This window comes from Symsagittifera roscoffensis, chromosome 1, assembly GCF_963678635.1.
Source record: "Symsagittifera roscoffensis chromosome 1, txSymRosc1.1, whole genome shotgun sequence".
NCBI classification, from domain to species: Eukaryota; Metazoa; Xenacoelomorpha; order Acoela; family Convolutidae; genus Symsagittifera; species Symsagittifera roscoffensis.
The window spans coordinates 78902828-78922240 of NC_087062.1; the positions used below are offsets into that span (position 1 = coordinate 78902828).

A 19413-nucleotide genomic window follows, 5' to 3' on the forward strand; every position below is an offset into this window, starting at 1 on the left:
GAAAAGAGAAGGCAGAGGGACGACGAGTCAATAGATCGGTTCCTAGATGACCTCGAGAGCTTGAGAAGGAGGAGTGACCCAGAGGAGTCGACAAACAGACGGAACTTTAGCATTGCCTCGAAGTTTATTGATGGGGTGAAAAGTGATGACTTAAGGACAATGTTAGCAACATACTACACATTGTCGAAGGACAGCGCACCCACCCCAGAAGAAATGAGACAGAAATCAAGAGAATACATGCTGATGAAACCTAAGAAGTACTCATATTCTGAAAACAGGAACACGCAAGGGGGAAGCCAACCCCAGAGGTCATCATGGTACAAACCTAGAGATGATATGGACAAGCGCAGATCATGCGCGAACTGCGGGTCAGCGGATCATCATGTGGCTGACTGCACAACGTACAAACAAGGCATGAAGAGCCTAGGTTATGCACCGGATGAGGAGGATATGAGTCAGATGGAGGAAAACGAGTACTATAATGGCTTAATCATCAAGATAGGCGCCAGATGCTTCTTCTGTAACCAGGAGGGGCACTTCAGAATGGATTGTCCCTTGTTCTGGGAAGCGGTCCAGGACCAGAATCACCCCAAACATAAGTTGGCATTAGCGGCGGTGCAGAATCAGCGGAACAGGCAAAACGAGTTTGAATCTAGGAACTTGGGGGCACCGAACACCGAATTGCCGACGAAGACAGTGAAAGCTGTAACACATGTTAGCGGTGCGTTAGAGTCCGCGGCCGGGAGCTCTCTAGAGATAAATTATGAGAAAGCGGCGACGGAAGCAATTGCCAAAGTGAAACAAGATCTGGCTGCGAAAGAAATAGAGCAACGACTAAAGTTGGAGATCGAAAGACAGAATTTTAACGAAGCATTAACCGGATCGAACTCAGTACCAGAGGCTAGAACGGGCTCAATGAAGACCGGGAATTGTAACACCGTGAAAATGGTGACAGGTAAACCTTTTGGAATATCGAAAATCGGAGCAAGAATAATGTCGATAATCACAGTGGGCGGACACGAGGTAACCAGAAACTTGAGCGAGCCGAGCGACCAGACGATAATGCACATTGACGTGTATGCAGACTACTTGAGTGGAATAAGTCCACAAACGACTTCTAGAGCGCTCAGGGCACTACTCACGAGAGGGGGCAGCAAGTCGGTACGTGTTGATAATAGGTACACTGAAGCTTATGGTCCACACGAGGTCATGCTAAATATAGATGGAATCAACATCTATACCAAGACGATGATAACATGCGACGAAGACCTAATTGGACAAATCTATGTAGGGAAAGAAGATTTGAAAGTAAGATCGATTGGACACTGTGCTATGCTTGAAGAAGATGCAATGCACATCGGGACGGAAGTAGACGTGACAGGGCACGTGCTAGACATAAATGGCAAAAAGACTCAGTTACGTGGATTACTTGACACGGGAGCAGTCTTGAGCGTCATACCAATCGAAACATGGGAAAAGATGGGCTTTGACAAAGGTGACTTGATAGACTCGAGAATACGGCTGTCAGCTGCAAACAAAGGGGCCCTTCGGGTGTTGGGCAGGACGCCGATAATAGCCCTCAATTTGGGGGAACGTAACCTGTGGATGAGCTTCATCGTGGTAGAAAACCTAGATGAATCTGACCAATTCATTTTGGGCAGAGACTTCATCAGGAATTTCGACGTAACGATTGATCTAAATAATGCAATGTTCAGGATACGGAACCCGGATAGGAGGTACGCAGTCAAACCGGTAAATTTAATAATGGCGAATGAAAACAAAGCACCGGTATTCTTGAGTAGGAGAGTGAGGTTAAAAGCTAATGAAGCGGCAATCGTAAGCTTGAGGATGAAAAATTATAATGAACTAAGTGAAAACAAGCAAGTGTGTATAGTTCCAAATCCCAATAGTCAAAGCGCTGCTGTTTTAGGAAGATCATTTTCGATAACGAAGAGCGGCCTCTGCGTCAGTGTCTTGTTGAATACCCTTGATATACCGATCACGATACAGAGAGGGAGGAAGCTGGGATATGCTTTACCAGTTAAAACTCGATACGAAACAATTGAAAACTCAAAACAAAATGAAGTTGTTGATTGTCCTAATCACAGGGACAAAATTTGTATCTTGAGACGATTGCAGAGAATAAAAGATTCTTCAGGTCTTATCAAATCACTTAAGTCAGAAACGGACGATGGGCTTTCGAGCTGTTCGAACTTTCCAGAGCGACCCACGCTAGATGAAATGCAAACTGATAAACCGGTTCTGCCGGAGATTGAACATTTAAGGGGCAAACTGAAAGATGAACAGCTCGAAGCTATCAAGGACGTACTAGAGCGAAACGAGGAGGTTTTTTCAAGGCATAAGGCGGATATCGGGTGTTGTAATTTTGTTGAACATGAAATAGAACTTGAGGAAAACGCGGTGCCACACAGGGAGGGGGCGAGGCGCATGACCCCACACAAATCGGACGCGTGTAGAAAAGAAATCGAAACGTTACTGGAGTATGACATGATAGAACCATCCAAGTCACCGTGGGCGTGTGGAGTAGTGATGGCCAAAAAGAAAGGCGACCAGTTAAGGTTTTGTTGTGACTTTCGATACCTGAACTCCGTCACGGTGAAGGATGCCTATCCCATACCTAGAATTGATGAGAGCCTCTCGAAGTTAGGTGATGCGAAATTTTTTACGACTCTTGATTTAGGCTCGGCCTTTTGGCAGGTACCATTAAGGAAGCAAGACAGGGACAAGACAGGGTTCGCCTGCGAGTTGGGTCTGTTTCAATGGAAACGGATGCCGTTTGGACTCTGCAATGCAACAGCCACGTTTCAGCGGCTGATGGCACACGCGTTGATAGGCGTGACGAAGAAGTACGGCAACCTGGTAATGTGCTACGTGGACGACGTGGTAATAGCAACGCCAACACTAGAAGACCACATCGAGAGGCTTGACGAGGTGTTCGCGTGCATGAAAAGATCGGGGCTGAAGTGTAAACCATCAAAGTGCGAGATACTCAAGGACTCGATTAAATACTTGGGCAGGATGGTAGATAAACACGGTATCAGACCTGACCCAGACGCCGTGGAAGCAGTCCTAACCTGGAAATCACCGAAGACGGAGCACCAGCTGATGAGCTTCCTGGGTTTCGCCAACTATTATAGAGAATTCATCAAGGGCTATGCGGACAAGGTATACCCGATGCAACAATTAATGAGACACAAGGGCAAGAAGTTCACGTGGAACAACGCGGCAGAAGAGTCATTCCAGAGAATAAAGAAAGAGCTGTGTGAGGCACCAGTACTGGGTATGCCGACTGAGAAGGGGATGTACGTGCTAGACACGGATGCGTCAGTAGTCGCTATTTCTGGGATTCTCCATCAAGAACAAGAATGGAATGGGAAGACAGTCTTGAGACCAATAGCATACGGGAGCAAGGTCCTAAGTGACACAGAAATGAAGTACGGAGCACCGAAAGCAGAGATGTTCGCGGTGGTCACCTTTGACGAAAAATACAGAGCATACTTAGGCAGTGAGCCCTTCAAGCTGCGAGTCGACAACCGAGCACTAAGCTGGCTGAAAACGTACTCAATGGACCAGAGCTATATTGGGAGGTGGATAGTTCGCTTGGATGGATACAACATGATAATTGAGCACAGAACACGAGATAAACATCAAAATGCTGACAGCTTGAGTAAGAAGACGGAGTTCTACGAGAGGCAAGAACAAAGAGAGGCGGACAGACCTGAGATCAAAGACGGCTTCTCCTTTATGGACAAAGAAACGTACGACAGACTTCCACTCACGATATGGCTGGACAAATCAGGCAAACCGATTGAAGATCATCCCGAATTGCCGAAAGAGCCTCTTGAAAAGACCATCTTGAAGAAAAGCAGAGGGATTCCGATAGGAATAATGCTCAAGTCCAAGATCGTGAGGGAAACACTCAAGGCAAAAGGTTATGATCTCATCCAGGTAGAGGAGGGAACGGTCCGAGTAGATGAAGACTTAATGAGGTTGCTTGAGAAACTATCAGATGACAAGCCCGTGATCCAAGGGAAAGGTCAGGAGGCACCGGAACTAACCATACTTCGGAGAGAAGAAACAGTGAACAATACTGACGTCTCAAAAGGAAGCATCACTGATAGCAAGGAAGTTGTGCGATCACTAGTTGAAAAAATCCCCGAAAAAATTCTGGAGCAGACAAAAGTCAGGGAGAAGAAAGTAACATTCAGAGAAGAAGTTGAACACCTGGGACTAGATCAAGAGTCCGGGGAGTGGTCCAGAATCATGGAAGAAGACGAAACCGGAGAAGGGAAATTGTCCGGGGAGCGTGAAGAATGGGATGAAGACTCGGATGAGAGCAGCGAAGACCAAGACAGTCTATACATGATACTGGCGGAAGAGAAGATAAAACAGCACGACAGGGAATTACAGACGGATCCATCTTCAGGGACGTACAATCTGGAATTACAAGAGGTACGAGGTGGTGAAGAGCTCGAGAAAATAGCAGTTTCAAGAAAACCACTAAGGGAACTATCGTGCAACTCAAACGTCAGAACGAATCTGGTACCAGAAGACGACATGAAAATCGTGAAAAGGATGATATGTGTGAAACTGAGTGATGACATCCACAACCTTGGTGAGATGAATGGACAGATCATGGCGCTAAAGGAGCACGTTAAGGCGAGATACAGGCTGTCTGACCTAATAAGGGCCCAGAAGAATGACAAAATGACAAGTAACCTCTCCAAATGGATCCATTCGGGAGTCAAGGAGAAGGGGGAACTTGAGGAAGACAGCTACAAGATCTTGAGCCAGTTCTACAAAGAAAAGAGAGACTTACTTTATCACACAGCTGAAGGGGTGGTAGCGTGCAAGAGAAGAGATGAGGAAAAGATATTACACAAACACAACCTCATCATACTACCACAATTGTACCAAACGGAGGTGCTTTTCAGATCACACGACCAGATGGGCCACCAGGGGATAGATAAAGTACAACAAAGGATACTTCACAGGTTTGACTGGCCGGGAATGAGAAAAGCTTGCGAGAGATGGGTGAATGCCTGCCTAGCATGCCTTCAAGTAAAAGACCCAAGGAAGATGAAGTTTCCCCTCAAGTCTGTCGAGAGTTCGGAATTCAATGAAGTGGTGCAGATAGACCATCAGAAAATCTGCATGACGGAGTCGGGTTATAACCAAATACTAGTTATAATAGATCACTTCACCAAGTTGGCGGAAGCGGTTCCGTGCCAGACAGCCTCGGCAGAGGAGACATGTGATCACCTGATAACGCATTGGATATCGCGGTATGGTTGTCCAATGACTTTCCAGTCGGACAACGGCAAGGCTTTTGTGGGGGACTTGACAAAAGAATTGATGAAGAGATCACACATTGCTCAAGCGCACTCGACGACCTATCATCCACAGACCAATGGGTTGGTAGAGAGACAGAACAGGACACTGGTCAACATGCTCAGGGTGTACTGCTCGAGATACATGACGGACTGGGACAAATACCTGCCACAGGTAGTAGGAGCCTATAATAGTACTCAGCACTCAACGACGGGTATCAGTCCTTTCATGATGTTGACAGGCAGGGAAAGGGCAATGCCTATAACATTCTTCTACCCGGAGTACGAGGGGAAGAGGACGTCACCTCAAGCATACGTGAAGGAAGCGATCAAAAGACAACAAGAGCTAAACGAGCTATGTCGGAGAAACACGGCGCAAGCGCAAATGAGGCAACGCAAGAAATATGACGAAAAGATACTAAGAGCAAAGCCATACGAAGTGGGCCAATACGTGTGGGTCTTCCAAAATGTCATACCGCCCAAGGGAACAAAGAAACTACTCAAGAAATGGAGAGGACCGTTCATGATTACGGAAGTACATCAACAAGGACGGTTCTATCGCTTGAGTACAGGGCGAGCAGCACATTACGAAAATCTGAAGCCTCATGTCCCGTCCCCGGAGGACTGGTGCCTACCAAAAGACATGGAAGGTCTTGAGCACCTGGTGGTGGAACCAGCGTGCGAGGTGAATGAGAAAGGCACTAGAGAGAAAAATGATGGTAATGAGAACTTGAGTTTGGACGACAACGAAAAGATAGAAGTGGAGTCGGATGCAGGTTCATTTGTAGAAGAAGACTGGAACGACCCAGAGCAAAACGAGGTACCGAAGTGGATGGAGCCGGATCGACCAACACCACAGGAAACCAGGACTGGCAATCGTAAACGAACAGGTATGAGGTACAATAGGTACGGGGATGACTTCTTGATCGATAAGATACAGCCAGACAAGTTGGGCGATGAACTACTAAGCGCAGGCGAACTGGAAGCCGAAGAGTAATGGCAGGTCATTGACGATGGTGGACATTATCCGCAGGATGATTACTCGACGCCAGAATTGGAGACGGATCTCGAACAGAGTGAAATAGAAAGGAAGGAGAACACGAGCTTGAGGATTCTAGAGTGGATGCGTGATGTCAAAGACGAGAGCCGCGAAGGACAAAGCATTCAGCAAATCGATGTATCAGCAGCAAAGTACATGAAGACAGAGGACCCTCTTTTCGGATGGACAGCAACAGACAGGCCACTGGACATCCCTAAGGACAATTCAGACCCGACTACATCGACGGGGACGTCGATAAATATTTTTGTCCGGGGAGTGGGGGTAGGACTTACCCACACCGAAAATTTGATGATAAAGAAGCTCAAGGAAGTGAGGGAAACAAGCGGATTGGAACTGGAGGAAGAAGAACCAGTGCCTACCATAGGAAGGAATTTCAAAACGAAATTCGAAATACCCAATGAATACTCAGAGAACATCATGATAACGGATAGCGACTTTATCCTGTCAAACAGGACCAGCGCGATCTGCATCACGGCGGACATGAGTTTCAAATCAAGATTGGAGGCTGACTTCAAAAGAGAGTACCAGAACGTAGAGTTTCTGTTCAGACAGAGGCCAGGACTGGGAGGCATGGCAGCGCTTCCACCGTCAGTGGCACAAGTCCCGGGCAAATACCTCTGCTTCCTAGTAACGAGAGTCAACGACAGAAACACAGTTGATCCCGAACACGTGATATTGGCACTGACAAGACTACGTGACTTCATGATTGAAAGAGGAATAGTGGAGGTCTCGATGCCGGTGTACGACCCAAACAGGGGCAAACTGAGCTCGAGGGAATTGTATGCTATCCTACATGTGGTCTTTGCAGAAACAGAGATAATGGTGCATCTTCACAAGAAGTACTACTTGAGCATCGCCTGAGTCGGGTACATGGAGGTATCAGGTCGGGTGCGAGGGAGGAGTCTTGAGTTAGGTACTGGGGTGCGGCGCAGGTAAAGGGATCTTAAGATGTGATTGGCATGACAATTGAATTTTAAAAGAAAGAATTGATGGTGCTAAAACATAAAATGAATCTGCATGTTCTTAAAGGAAATCCAATCGAATTGCTTTAAGTGATATGAGAATGATAAGATTTTAACCATATGGGTAGAAGGGGGGTCTCTAGGTTAGGAACGTGACATGCTAAGTTTTAATGAGCTTTCTGTTTTCAGATCAAGTTTGAAAAACAAAGTTGAAAATCCAACTACACTCAAGCGAGAAACAGAAAGAGAGAATCTTGATTGAACACGCGATAATCCGAATCTACAGCAAGTACTTGCAAGAGAACATTTCTAGGTAATTCTTGAGTTGGTAAGGTAATTCTTGAGTTGGTAAGGTAATTCTTGAGCTGGTTAACATCTACCTACATACATCCCGAAGTTACAAAGAATGGCAGACCGATTCTGGAACTCCGTGCCCGCGGCCCTGAGGAAGCCCACTCTTGATGAGCTGTACAGGCGCCTGAGGGACTTGGACTATACCCAAATAGACGAGAGAATGGCGGTGATGCTGAATGCCATCCTCCAGTTGGAGGACCAGGGTGAGTGCAGGGAGTCTGCAACGGAGGCTGTCTTGATGATCGGATACACCACCGAGGGAATATCGAACCAAGAACAGACCAGATGGTTGTCTTGGAATGTGGATGGAGGAGTAAGGGGTTTCGACTTGGCAAGGAATCCTGGCCTGAATAACAATACCGAATATGGCGCAGGGGAATTCCCACTACCGACTAGGCCAACAGTAAGGTCCACCAGCCAGAGCTCGAGTAGGGTGCCATCGATGTCACGAATGCAACAGACGACCGAGGCATATCCGGACCTAGGTGTTCTAAAGAAAGAGCTCGAGAAGACGCAGAAGGAAAGGAATAAGGCGAACCTCGATCGGGATCAGGCAAATCTGGATCGGGAGAAGGTTCAGCTGGAAAGGGACCAGGCGGTCAATGAGCGAGACCAGGCTCTGAGGTTGCTTGAGATACAAAAAGCTGAGCATCAACAGGAGTTAAGGGTGCGGGAGAACGCCGCAAATTGTGATCAACTGAGGTCGGAATTAGACAGAATAGAACAACGACAACGCGAGCTTGATGCACAGAAGGGAGCCAGGCCGAAGGAGCGAGTGGTCACCAGCTCGAGGCCAGAGTCACGTATGGAGGTGGATGAGGCCCCCAGAGCAAGAGCACGGTTCAACCTTGACCGCGAGGCCCGTGAACACATTAGTGAAGGGTTGGAAGTTTGGATACCGAATGACGCAACGTCTTCCTTGCGTAGCCTAGAGACGCAACCCATACGCCCACTGATGGATGTGGAGCTGCCGGGATATACCCCAACCTCGACCTCGAGTGACGGTCAGGTGAGCGGCTCATCGCGTCTGAGAGAACTGGGCGAGAGATTGCGACAAAAGAGTCGTGAGAGTTCGGCAAAACCGGAGCTTCCCCCGACGTGGAGGGAGCAGCCGGTTAGGAGTGTCGTGATCTTGAGTTATAAGAAGAATACAGAGGGGAGGTACCACAGGCACAATCGGCTGGACTGGAGTACGGAGCAGAAAGCTAGGAGAGACTGCTTTCATGATGCGGCCTGGGTGCAATACATGGCGCCACCCCGGGTACCAGAAGGTGCGGTTCATCTAATCATAGGGGACAGCCTGGTGCGGGTGTTGACCCGGATCCGATCGCACTGGCAGACGGGAATCTTGAGTTTCGCTGGAGCTGCCACGCCACAGATGTTAGCAACGCTTGACATGCTGGGGATGACCAAAGTATACACGGTGACCCTGATGGTCGGGACCAACGATGTATCAAGGGGTGAAGCGAGGAAAATAACAAGGCTGCACGATAAGGTGAGCTGCCTTCTTGAGGAACTGAGGATTCAGATGGACCCCATCCTGTTGACGATATGTACTGTCCCCTACAATATGATGTTTGATCAGCACGCCTTGGAGATGAACGAGAAGGTGCGGAACCTAAACAAGGGGATAAGAGACATCCACCGGAAGAGTGTGCTCCCTGTCAGACTGTTGGACGTGGCAGAGCGCATCGAGAAAGAGGGATTCCCTGAAGACACCTCCAGTGATGGAATCCATTTTGATAGACCGAGGGGAGCAGAGTGGCTAAACGACGTCTTCCAAGAACACATGAATGCGCTGGAGGCGGATCTGCTAGAGACAGCCCAATTCACTTTGGGACCACCTCCGAACCCACCATTCCTGGCCTCAAGGGCCTTGTCTAGTCGCTTGGGACCGAGAGTTGACACTAGAGACAGCTCAAGGAGCAGCCAGACCAGATTGCAGAGTGCCACGCCAATGGAGTCTGAGGAGGTGACGTCATCAACACCTCCAAGCTCGGCGATATCCTCAGTGGTAGTGGCAGAGAGCAAACGGGAAAATAAGTCTATGGAGACCGCTCGCTTGAGATATCCTGAGAAGGTGAAAGAATTGGATCTAGAGAGTTTGGAATGCAGGCAAGAATTGGCGGAAACCCTGGGGATCGAACGAGTATCACACGAGGATTTGAATAGGCATCATTGCGTGGACTGGTTGAAAGCTCATGAGGCGCACTTCTCGAGAGCGAAGTTGATGGAGACCACAGACCTGACGGGAATTCCCACAAAAACGATCATGGGACCCATTAACTACAGACCTCTCAAGCTGCTGGGGAGTCCGGGACTTATAGCAGAACCTCCCAAGCACCGAACTAGCATCGCCAGGATCAGGTTGGCAACCCCGGCACAGTTGAAGGTGGTAGACAAGCTACTCAATCCGGGAGGAACGGGATTGCCAGATGCCGCTTACGAAGGCTCGAAATTGGCGGAAGATCTCAGGTACGGGAAGCCCTGTGGGAGTACCCAGCTGGCCAAAACCCTGGCAGTGTATGATAGAGCAGACCCAGCTGCTGCGAGAGTAGTCATTGTGGCGGGATCAGACTTCGAAGGAACGTCTCCCAAGTTGTTCTGGCCGGAGACTTTGATATACTCTTTGCCAGGAGCTGAATTGAATCAGATGTTAACTCTGGTAGTGGCAATAAAGTCGGAGATGCCCTGCGAACCTGAGCTGCTGTTGTTTGCAGGGATGAATGATCACCTGCACGCGATGGGACTTCTTGAGCAACTAAAGGGCGATGAAATTCCGACATCGAGGAAGATATGGGAAGCCATTCAAGCGTTGTTTGCGGCGATGAATGAAGTGCAAGAGAATGTTGTCTCGAGATTCGGGTCCAAGACGAAGGTGGTGTTTACCACATCCCCTGGATACGCGAATATGTCACCCGCCCTACAGTTCGTGTACGCGGTCTTGATCCTGATAGCAGAAGGGAGTGAATGGCGGATTCTAATGGCAGTCCCCAATCGGGAGTTGGAGCCATCGAACCTGAGGCTTCGCAAGTCAGAATTGGCGGCGGCATGGGCGGACATATCTCATGCACTGAGGGGCTTTTATGGACTAGCCGACATCCTGATCGTATTAGACGAGGTGCTCTTGCTAGAGATATCGAACTTTGCCAGGCAGCTCAAGTTCAGCCCAGTCATCGGGGACGATCACCCGGCGATAAGCAAATTAACGGCCAGCCTGTGGTTTCGGAGTATGGATGTAAAGATCACGAACTCCACCAGCAAGTCTAGAGGTCCCAGTAACTAGAAAAGAGAAATGTGAGGACAGCTCTACTCTGAAACAAAAAACTGTGGATAAAATGGTTGATGATATAAAAAGGGATAAGGTTGGGACTAGTAATATGATTAAAAGTACTAATATCCTTAAGGCTCGAGCAGGGGGGAGGCAAGAGTTGGAAGGAGTGGATGGAGAGGTCGAATCAGTGATGATAGCCACAACACCCTCGAGCAGAGATGTGAAGACTCGCAAGAGGAAGAGAGAAGTGGAAGGATGGGGTAGTCCTTCAGTGGATGCTGTTTCGGAAGGAAACTTGAGAGAGACGGCGCCCATCGTTTTGGCTCGATGCAAGACGGCGGCATACAAGAACAGCTCGGAGCTCAGGAGACCACTTGAAGTAGAAAAGGAAATAGAGGTTTCCGCCAGTTCGACGTCAGAAGAAGACTTCAAGCCTCAGAAGGTAAACGTGAAGAGAGGTTCAACGAACGGACAGGTAGGGGAAGTGGAGATCGGCAAAGAATGGATCTCGAAGGCACATCAGGACATGGGCAAACAAGTGACGAGTGATCCATTGGAGAGGAACAAGACGAGGAACACTTCCCGGACGTGGTGGGTGGCCCTCGAAACATTGAAGGAAATGGAGGACTGCTTGAAGAAGTTGGACAGTGGAATAGCTCGCAGGCGACGCAATTGGGCCACCCAGCAAAAAGCCGAGGTTAATAAGATAGAGATGGCAAGTCATCTGAAGAGGTCCTGGCAGAGTTTGTTGAAGGATCATTTTGAAGAGGCGATGAGGACATCCTCATCAGCACCGCCACTAATGGCGAATCCCTTCGTTAGAACTGCGGGACAATTAATGTTCACCTGGAGTCTGGTGGGAATAGAGTTGGAGACATTGACTTCGTATGACAGGCTGAAGTTGGGAAGCAAGAAGCTAGAGGTGTATCAGGCACTGATGCAACACGTGGCCAGGGACAATTCAGGCTTGAGCCTGGCTAGAAGAAAGGATGCCACATGTTTCTTGAGATGGATAATGTCAATGATGTCTGATAGCACCATCCTGGCATGCCACCAGAGAGCAAGTGGAAGTAAAACCATGGAGAGAAGAGTCTCAACGATCATCTTGAACGTATATCAGAGTACAGGAATAGAGAAAGAAGATGGTTCCAGACTATCCTTAGAGAACCATCGAAAGCTGGACGAGGTACGGAGGTTCTCTAATAAGAAGTTCGAGGAAGAACATGATGTTCACCGTAACCTGGCCTCGTCAGAACAGTACTCGAGACTCAGTGAGAAGGGGGAATACCAATATGTGTCTGGAGTGATGGGAATAGCCTACAATCCCTTCTTAGACTCGGAAGCTGGAGGAGCCCACAGAAACCATGAGGTAGCGGAGCTACTGAAGTTTTGGACAGAAAGAATAATGGAAATAGACTCGGTGGAAAAAGAGGGGCCGAGCCTGGGCCTGATTCTTGAGAAAACACCAGAGGTGATAAGCATACCGCGCTCAAACAAGAGAGTTGAAGTGAACATGGGCGGTGGAAATGGCTTGTTAACCACGAACTTGGGAGTGATATGGAAGCTACTAAGACCCTCCTGGTGTCCACATCCCCATGCGAGTCTAATCGAGGAAACCACCGAGCGAGTGAGGTTAGCACCAACGGAAGATGAAGATCTGGCGAAGTTGAGTGTGCTACATAAGCTAATCACGCCCCAGATGCAAGAGCCAAGCGAAAGGACGAGCGACCCCGGGTCAGCAAAGAAATTGGAGCCGGGTAGCTGTCTGGATTCGACGTGTGGGAACGGAGAGCACATCTGCGATGGACGGTCATGCGTCAGAATACTGTCGTTTCAAAAAGAAGACCTGGTCACTTGGTTCGAAGACATCACAGAAAGGGAGAAAAGTGAAGTGCAAATAATAGCGGAATGTTACGCGAGAACCACGGTGAATATAGCGACAGCTCTCGGATTCTTCTCGAGAATGTGTGGTCTGCAGGCACTGGAGAGACTGGAATCTGAACATCATTTAGTGACGGCGTTGAGCGTAGAATCATGGCCCGGGGTGTTGCAGGTGACTCAAAAACACATCCGGAGCTGGAAGGTTGGTCTTGAGGCGGAAATGGGATTTCCCATGAGCGAAGCTTATGGCTTGCCATTGAACGCGAAATCGCTGATAGGGTCAATGATGGCCAACTTGTGCGGAAGTCACTACCCGCTACACATGGCGATGGTGGAAGTGTCCAGCCAGAGAACACTGGTGGACAAGGCCTTCTCAGTGCCCAAGTGCGTGAGGTTGGCTCGGATGTCGCATCACTCGCACAAGTTGTTGAGAAAAATCAAAGGGACAGTACCAAAAGAATTGAGAGATGACTTAAGCGAAATCTGGGGAGAAGATCTTCTGAAGTTGGAAAGAGAAAACACAAGCGATCACGAGAGACAAAACGTGATCGGGAAACCTGTGGGAAGTACTCCGAACCTGGAAGATAACGACGCGATGCACGAGAAAATGATGGAGCTTGAGCCTCTCTTGGAAGCCTCAGGGGAGCGTAATCTCAGGAGCATTGAGATCTCTCATGGGGAATGCCCATGCCACTGTTTGGCACAAACGGTGTGGTATCCAGATCACAAGAACCTTTGCCTGGTGTGGGATGTGGAAGAGATTCGGTCGATCGGACTACCGGATCACCGGCAGAAGGTGACGCTCTTAGTAGTGAGTACGATGTTAGCTCTGAGATGGATGGAAGAGAATATAACGAAGTATCGGGAGGCGACGACGCCAACGGCTGAGTCAATATACGCGATAGACTACAGCAGGAGACTCGAGTTGTTTGAGACTGCGTGCAAAGTATTCGCCATACCGACGGAAGTCAGGCACGTATGGAGTCGCTTGAGGTACTTTCCATGGTTTCGGGCGACACTGACGTCTTGGTTGTACATGACAACGAAAGATCACATGAGAAAACATCAAAAAGAGTATCGACAGTTCCAGGCCGAGATTGGGCCGGAAGCTTTCAAGAGACCCCTGCTAACCCATCGTAATGCGATCACGACAGGGTGGAAAAGAGTGGGTAAGATGTCTAGAGACAATACCAAAGCGAGGGAGTCGATACTAGAGGAAGACCTGGCGAAGAACGTGAGCTTGAGCCTGCACAACTCCTTTTGCTTGAACCGAGAAGCTAGGGTGAAGGCACTACCCAACCAAGCAAAGAGGTTGCAGGAGCAGAGAGAATGGATGCGATCCTATGAACAGCTGAAGGCTTGGGAAGAGATTGTGATTAGTTCCGATGATGAAGAGGAACTGTTGAGACAGTTTGCCGCATCTAGCACTTCAGGATGCAGTACCTCCAAGGCGAAGAGTACGAGATGAATGGGCAAATCGGATGGATCTTGAGTCTTGAGAGGGAAGGGGGGCTTGAGCGTGGATCCGAGTGAAACTTGGATTCACGAAAAAGAAATTTTAACAAAGCAAATATTGTTACTAATATACTATATTTATTATATAAATCGAAATGCTGCATGACAATTTCCTGATTGAATAGGACAAAAGAGATTTTAAAATGATTGGCTTGAAAAGCAAAAATTCAAGGGTGCAGGTGTATGCAGATTTTGGTTGCTGTTTAGCAATAGTGTGGAAATTTTAAATGGCTGTGAATTTTGGGGTGTAGATAAGCTTAAATCTGCTGCAAACTTCTGTAAATGACCACTGGCACTGTATCTTGAGCAACACTCGGTTTTTCTGGGACTCACTGGCAGAAGACAGCGCGCGATGGGGACATCGATCTCGAGTCCGGGGAGTATGTGCCAGTCGGTCATATTTGGAAGTTTGACCTTGAGAGGAGCAAAAAACACTTGATTTTGGAGTGAAATTTAATTTTTCAAAATTTCGAATGGAACCTGTCATGCACGATTTTCTCGCGAGAACTGAAAATCAGAAAAAGAGATCAGAACAATTTCAGAACAATTGAGTCGCATACGCGGGAAAGTCGCAAGAAAAAGCAGTAGGAAATTGCTATTCGCAATTTCCATCACTATAATAATCGAGAGTAGAGCTGTCCCATCTGTGACAGAGACGAGAGCATTCCCTCGAATTGGATTATAACGACTGGAGTATTATTCGGAACCGGACTAGAGTGAACCTTCGGTGGAAAGGTGGACAGCTTGAGTGTCCTAATGGTTCACAAGAAAACTATTGTCTAGAGTGTAAACTCGTTCTCATTGTTAAAACTATAAAACATTAGACTCATTTAGTTACGTTATTTAATTCTTGAGTTAACTACCGACTGGATTATTTCCCACTTCTTGAGCGTGCTACTATGTGAGTACAAACTTAAATTCCTAGAGTGTGTTTTATAATTGTTATGTTGAGGTAAGGCGAGTTTTAGGTTGATCCATCTGAAATGGATCAAAGTTCCACTGTCTAATAAAAAAAAGCAACTTAACGGATTGTTCCAAACCGGTTTTTAACGGCGTTCATGTATTTTGGGTATCTAGAGACCTAAGTATGGGGACGTTTCTAATTCTAGAGTGGGGGGATATTTTAGTAGTAGCCTTTAAGCTGTAACGGGTCGTAGTCTCATGTCACAAGCGAACCGAACTGGCTCCGACCGTTCTTGAGGTAGAAAAACACAAGAGATAGTGTCCCTGACCCTTGAGCCAGTGGTTATAGGGCCTATTTTTCTTAAGCCTCATGTGTGACTGCAGTAGACGAATGTTACAGATTAGTTTTAACAAGGATGAGGCGCAGTAAAATAGTACGAGGGCGTTGTTTGTCTTTGTCAAATTTTCCTAGACGTTTTAAGTCGGTGATACAGTTTGTTTCTTCCCCTAGGTGGTTAAGCACTTTTTCAATTTCATGCGAATCATGAGATAAAATTTTGTCTTGAGTTGCAATTATATCTTTGCCATTTGCGTCTTTCTTCCGTGTATATTCGTTTATTCCATTTACTCTAATTTCTAAATTATTTTCGTTGGGTGCTGGCGGGGTTGGGTTGGAAGTTATTAGTGACGTAGAATTATACTTAGCTTTATTGAGATCCTCCTTCAGTTCTGATATGGTTGCCTTAATGATTCCAACGGCCTCATCCATGGACTCGTTTCTGGCCATCAGTTGTTTTACAGTGTTAAGACAATTGTCACAAAACCATTTGATTCCTTTCACAACATCGAATAGGTTGAGGGCCTCCAGCGGGACATCAGTACATTTTTGGTGTAGCCAATTGTCGCATTTGTCGCATTGGATTGCTTGTTCCTCTTTGTCCTTGATTTTTCTGCTGCAGGACCCGCACATTGAATTACTTGCACTTGCAAGACGCTTGTTGCGTGCCATATCAAATTTGAAACTATTGTAGAGGTATGTGTTTTGCAACAAGTCCTTTTCAAAATTTCAGTTTCTATGGAACTTCGCTAGTTACCAATATGGACGAGAATGTGAGAAATGCCCTTAAGCATTGCAAAAACTTACCTGCATCTGATAAAACGGAAGTTGGACTCCTGAAATCTCGTATTGATGAGCAGAGTAATTTAATCATGATTTTAAAGACAAGGGCAGATGATGAATATAAACGTCGGAAAGTGTTCGAAGATCTTGTTGACGGTCTTCAGCATACAATTAATGAATACGAAGAGCAGGTTGAAGCTGATAAGTTGAAGTTTAGACTACTTGAAGAGAACTTTGATGTTTTGGGTACATATTCTTTTGCATGTATAATTTACATTAGAATCGATGGGTTTGTTAACTTGTTTTTTTTTTATTCAGCCTCTAATCACCATGAGATGATTCAAATAAAAGACGAATACAAACAACAGAATGAAAAGTTTCGTATGAAGAATGAAAGTATCTTGGAAGAAAATCGGTTTCTTCTGGGAAATCGGTCTGCAGAAAAAGCTCAAGCTGTTAAAACATTAAATCAAACCATCGAACAGTTGCAAAAGGAGTTACAGGCAGTCAGTCATGATAAAAGGTAAGCTTGATTAATTTTATGTGTAAGATTCCAAAACCTCGAAACTCGTGTTCATTTCGCGAAAAGTTTAAAAGGAGTATTTGACAAAAAGCGCCATTGCTGAAACATGGTTGATATCAGTATGATTTTAGGAAAACTGACGCGGAGTTTATTGAAAGCCGAAACAATTGGAATTCTGAAAAGGAGTCATTTGAGCGACAGCTGACATCCCTCAACAAAGCTCTGGATGGTAAAGAATTTAAAATCTGATTTTGAAGAATTCAGCTGGACGAAATTTTAACATAAATGGGTATATTGAGGGTGTATAATTCTTTTTTTTTTTGGCACGACTTATATCGGCATGCGGTGATATCGATAGGTAAAACAAGAAGCTTGAAAAACAATAATTAACCTTGCCATATGCAAGGGTATTGCAATCGGGTACTAGAATTTGCCCGTAAATATTTTTAGGCACAGAATGGTCACTATTGGAAATGGAAATTTACGTTAAGTTCGGCTCAGCTCGTAATTATTTCAATTTCGTCTTTGTGCCACTGGCACATGTGGTCTGGAGGTAACGAATACGCCTGGAGTGGCAAAGAACGTGGGTTCGAATCTGACAGGACCTGTTTTTTTTTCAAACAGGAAGTATTTAGTTTTTTACATTATAGTTGCTTTTAGTATTCTGATTTGTTTCTGATGTTTGTAATTTTACTAACCATGACTTTTTATGTTTTTCTTTCGCTGAAAATTTTATTTTGCTCAAATGATTTCGACCTTTTTTTATCGGCTCAGTGACCTAATTTTGATTCGTTGCAGGGAAAACAAAATTTTTATGCTAACTTTTGGATCGCACAAAATGCTAAAAATCTTAATAGAAAGTCTAGTTCAAGTTTTCCATGACAATAATTTTTTTTGCTTCTTTGATTTTTTCCTTTTTTTGGCTTAATAGGTATTGACCTATATTAGATAGGTTTAATGGCTATATTGCGTCTTTCGATGAGCGAAAACAAATGCATATTGCGTCTTTCGACGTGTGTATTTTTCGGCTTTGTTACCGTTTGGTAAATTTTCTTCCGATGCTTGTCTGCTTATTTTTTTTCCATTGTCTGGGCATTTTCTGAATTATCTTATATAGGAATTCGTCTCTGTTTGACTTTTGATTTTTTTTTAAGCTCACTTCATTTCCTTTGCTGAACGAAGGGCAAACTCCACTATTGAAAAGTTTAAAGGTCATGAAAAGCGTGATAGGCCTCTAGTTTCGGAAGTGGATTTTAATTTTCAGTTATTTCAGCGGAATCAAAAGTTTACCTAGTGATCAGTTTTCTCAAATTCGGTTGATTTTGTCAAGAAAAGTTCAATAATAAATTGTTTTTGAAGTTCAACCACCTTTAGGGTCATATTTTTCGAATGTTATTTTTTTCCTTGCGTTCGTGGTTCTTTTCATTTGTCTGTTGGCTATGTTCTAGGAAATCAAGTGTGTCAAGAAACATATATGTTTTTTCAAATATGGCGAGCTGTGTAAATAGTTTTTTAGATACAGACAGGGTGCAAAAGGTTAAAAAAAGTATTTTATAAGAAAATAGGTCAGAACAGTCAAATCAATGGTTCCTTTTTCATATTGTTTCTCTATCAATTAGCCAGCGAGTTTTAAGTTCAATGAATCATTTATACAAGAAGAGTACGAAAAAAAGTTTGTGGAATTTTCTGGCTCAGGGAGATTTCTCATTTTTGAATTAGCGTGACCCCGATTTTGACGAGAAATATCTTTCTGCGCGAGAGTAAAATTAATTGGTGATTTGCTGATTTAAATTTTTGTTAATTGAGAGCAAGCGCATTTCTGGCAGTTTCCTTCTGTGTAAAATTACAGCCGAAAATGATACTGTTTTAAAAGTGTTTTTTTAAAATCTGTTTTGAAATGCCCTGCTCTAAAACATACCAAACATGGATACATTCTATTTCAAGTTTAAAATCTTTCGATAATTTTACTTGTTTGTAGGATCTCTAAAAGAGGTTGCCAGGATAACCGATGAACTCAAAGAAGAGAAAACTATGTCATCTCGTGCTCATTCTGATCTGAAACGAGACAAAGATAAGTACATGGAGCTAGCCCGTGACAGAGGCGTACTAGTCGAGGAAAAAACGGCTGAAACAAAGCGGGTTACGGAAAAGCTAGCATCGATTGAAAAAGAGTTGAATGATGCTACAAGTCGCTTTGAACGGGAAGCCATGCGCGTTGACAAAGACTTGCTCGTGCAGGACTTGCGGAAACGAGCAGCTGAATCGGAGAGCAAATTGAGTCAGTTTGAAAAAGAGTACTCGGCTTTCGTCAACGAAAGAAACAATAGACTGAACAAAGAAATTGAGCTTAATAAGCATTTGAAGCAGTTGCTGAATGCTTAAATATTCTTCGGTTTATCTGATTAGTATGTTTACGTAGATTAGCAAAATACTCTAATTATCTGTAAGTTGTACAAATGTAAAAAACAAC

At 45.6% G+C, this 19413-nt stretch overlaps 2 protein-coding genes across 2 annotated transcripts in view; one reads left to right on the plus strand and one right to left on the minus strand.

Moving 5' to 3' along the window:
• The window catches only part of LOC134850117 (mediator of RNA polymerase II transcription subunit 20-like), a 425236-nt gene that overhangs the window by 323385 nt on the left and 82438 nt on the right, over nt 1-19413 (minus strand). The window lies entirely within an intron of this gene.
• On the plus strand, nt 16375-19407 carry LOC134857073 (coiled-coil domain-containing protein 89-like). Its single transcript, XM_063873421.1, has 4 exons — nt 16375-16666; nt 16739-16943; nt 17075-17172; nt 18922-19407. Exons 1-4 carry the CDS (start codon nt 16399-16401, stop codon nt 19323-19325), a joined length of 975 nt encoding a protein of 324 aa, XP_063729491.1. The 5' UTR covers nt 16375-16398; the 3' UTR covers nt 19326-19407.

Coding starts and splice junctions, on each gene's coding strand:
- LOC134857073 (XM_063873421.1), top strand. CDS start 16,399: ATGGACGAGAATGTGAGAAATGCCCTTAAGCATTGCAAAAACTTACCT. Junction 16,944..17,074: donor GCAGTCAGTCATGATAAAAG/GTAAGCTTGATT, acceptor GTATGATTTTAG/GAAAACTGACGCGGAGTTTA. Junction 17,173..18,921: donor CCTCAACAAAGCTCTGGATG/GTAAAGAATTTA, acceptor ACTTGTTTGTAG/GATCTCTAAAAGAGGTTGCC.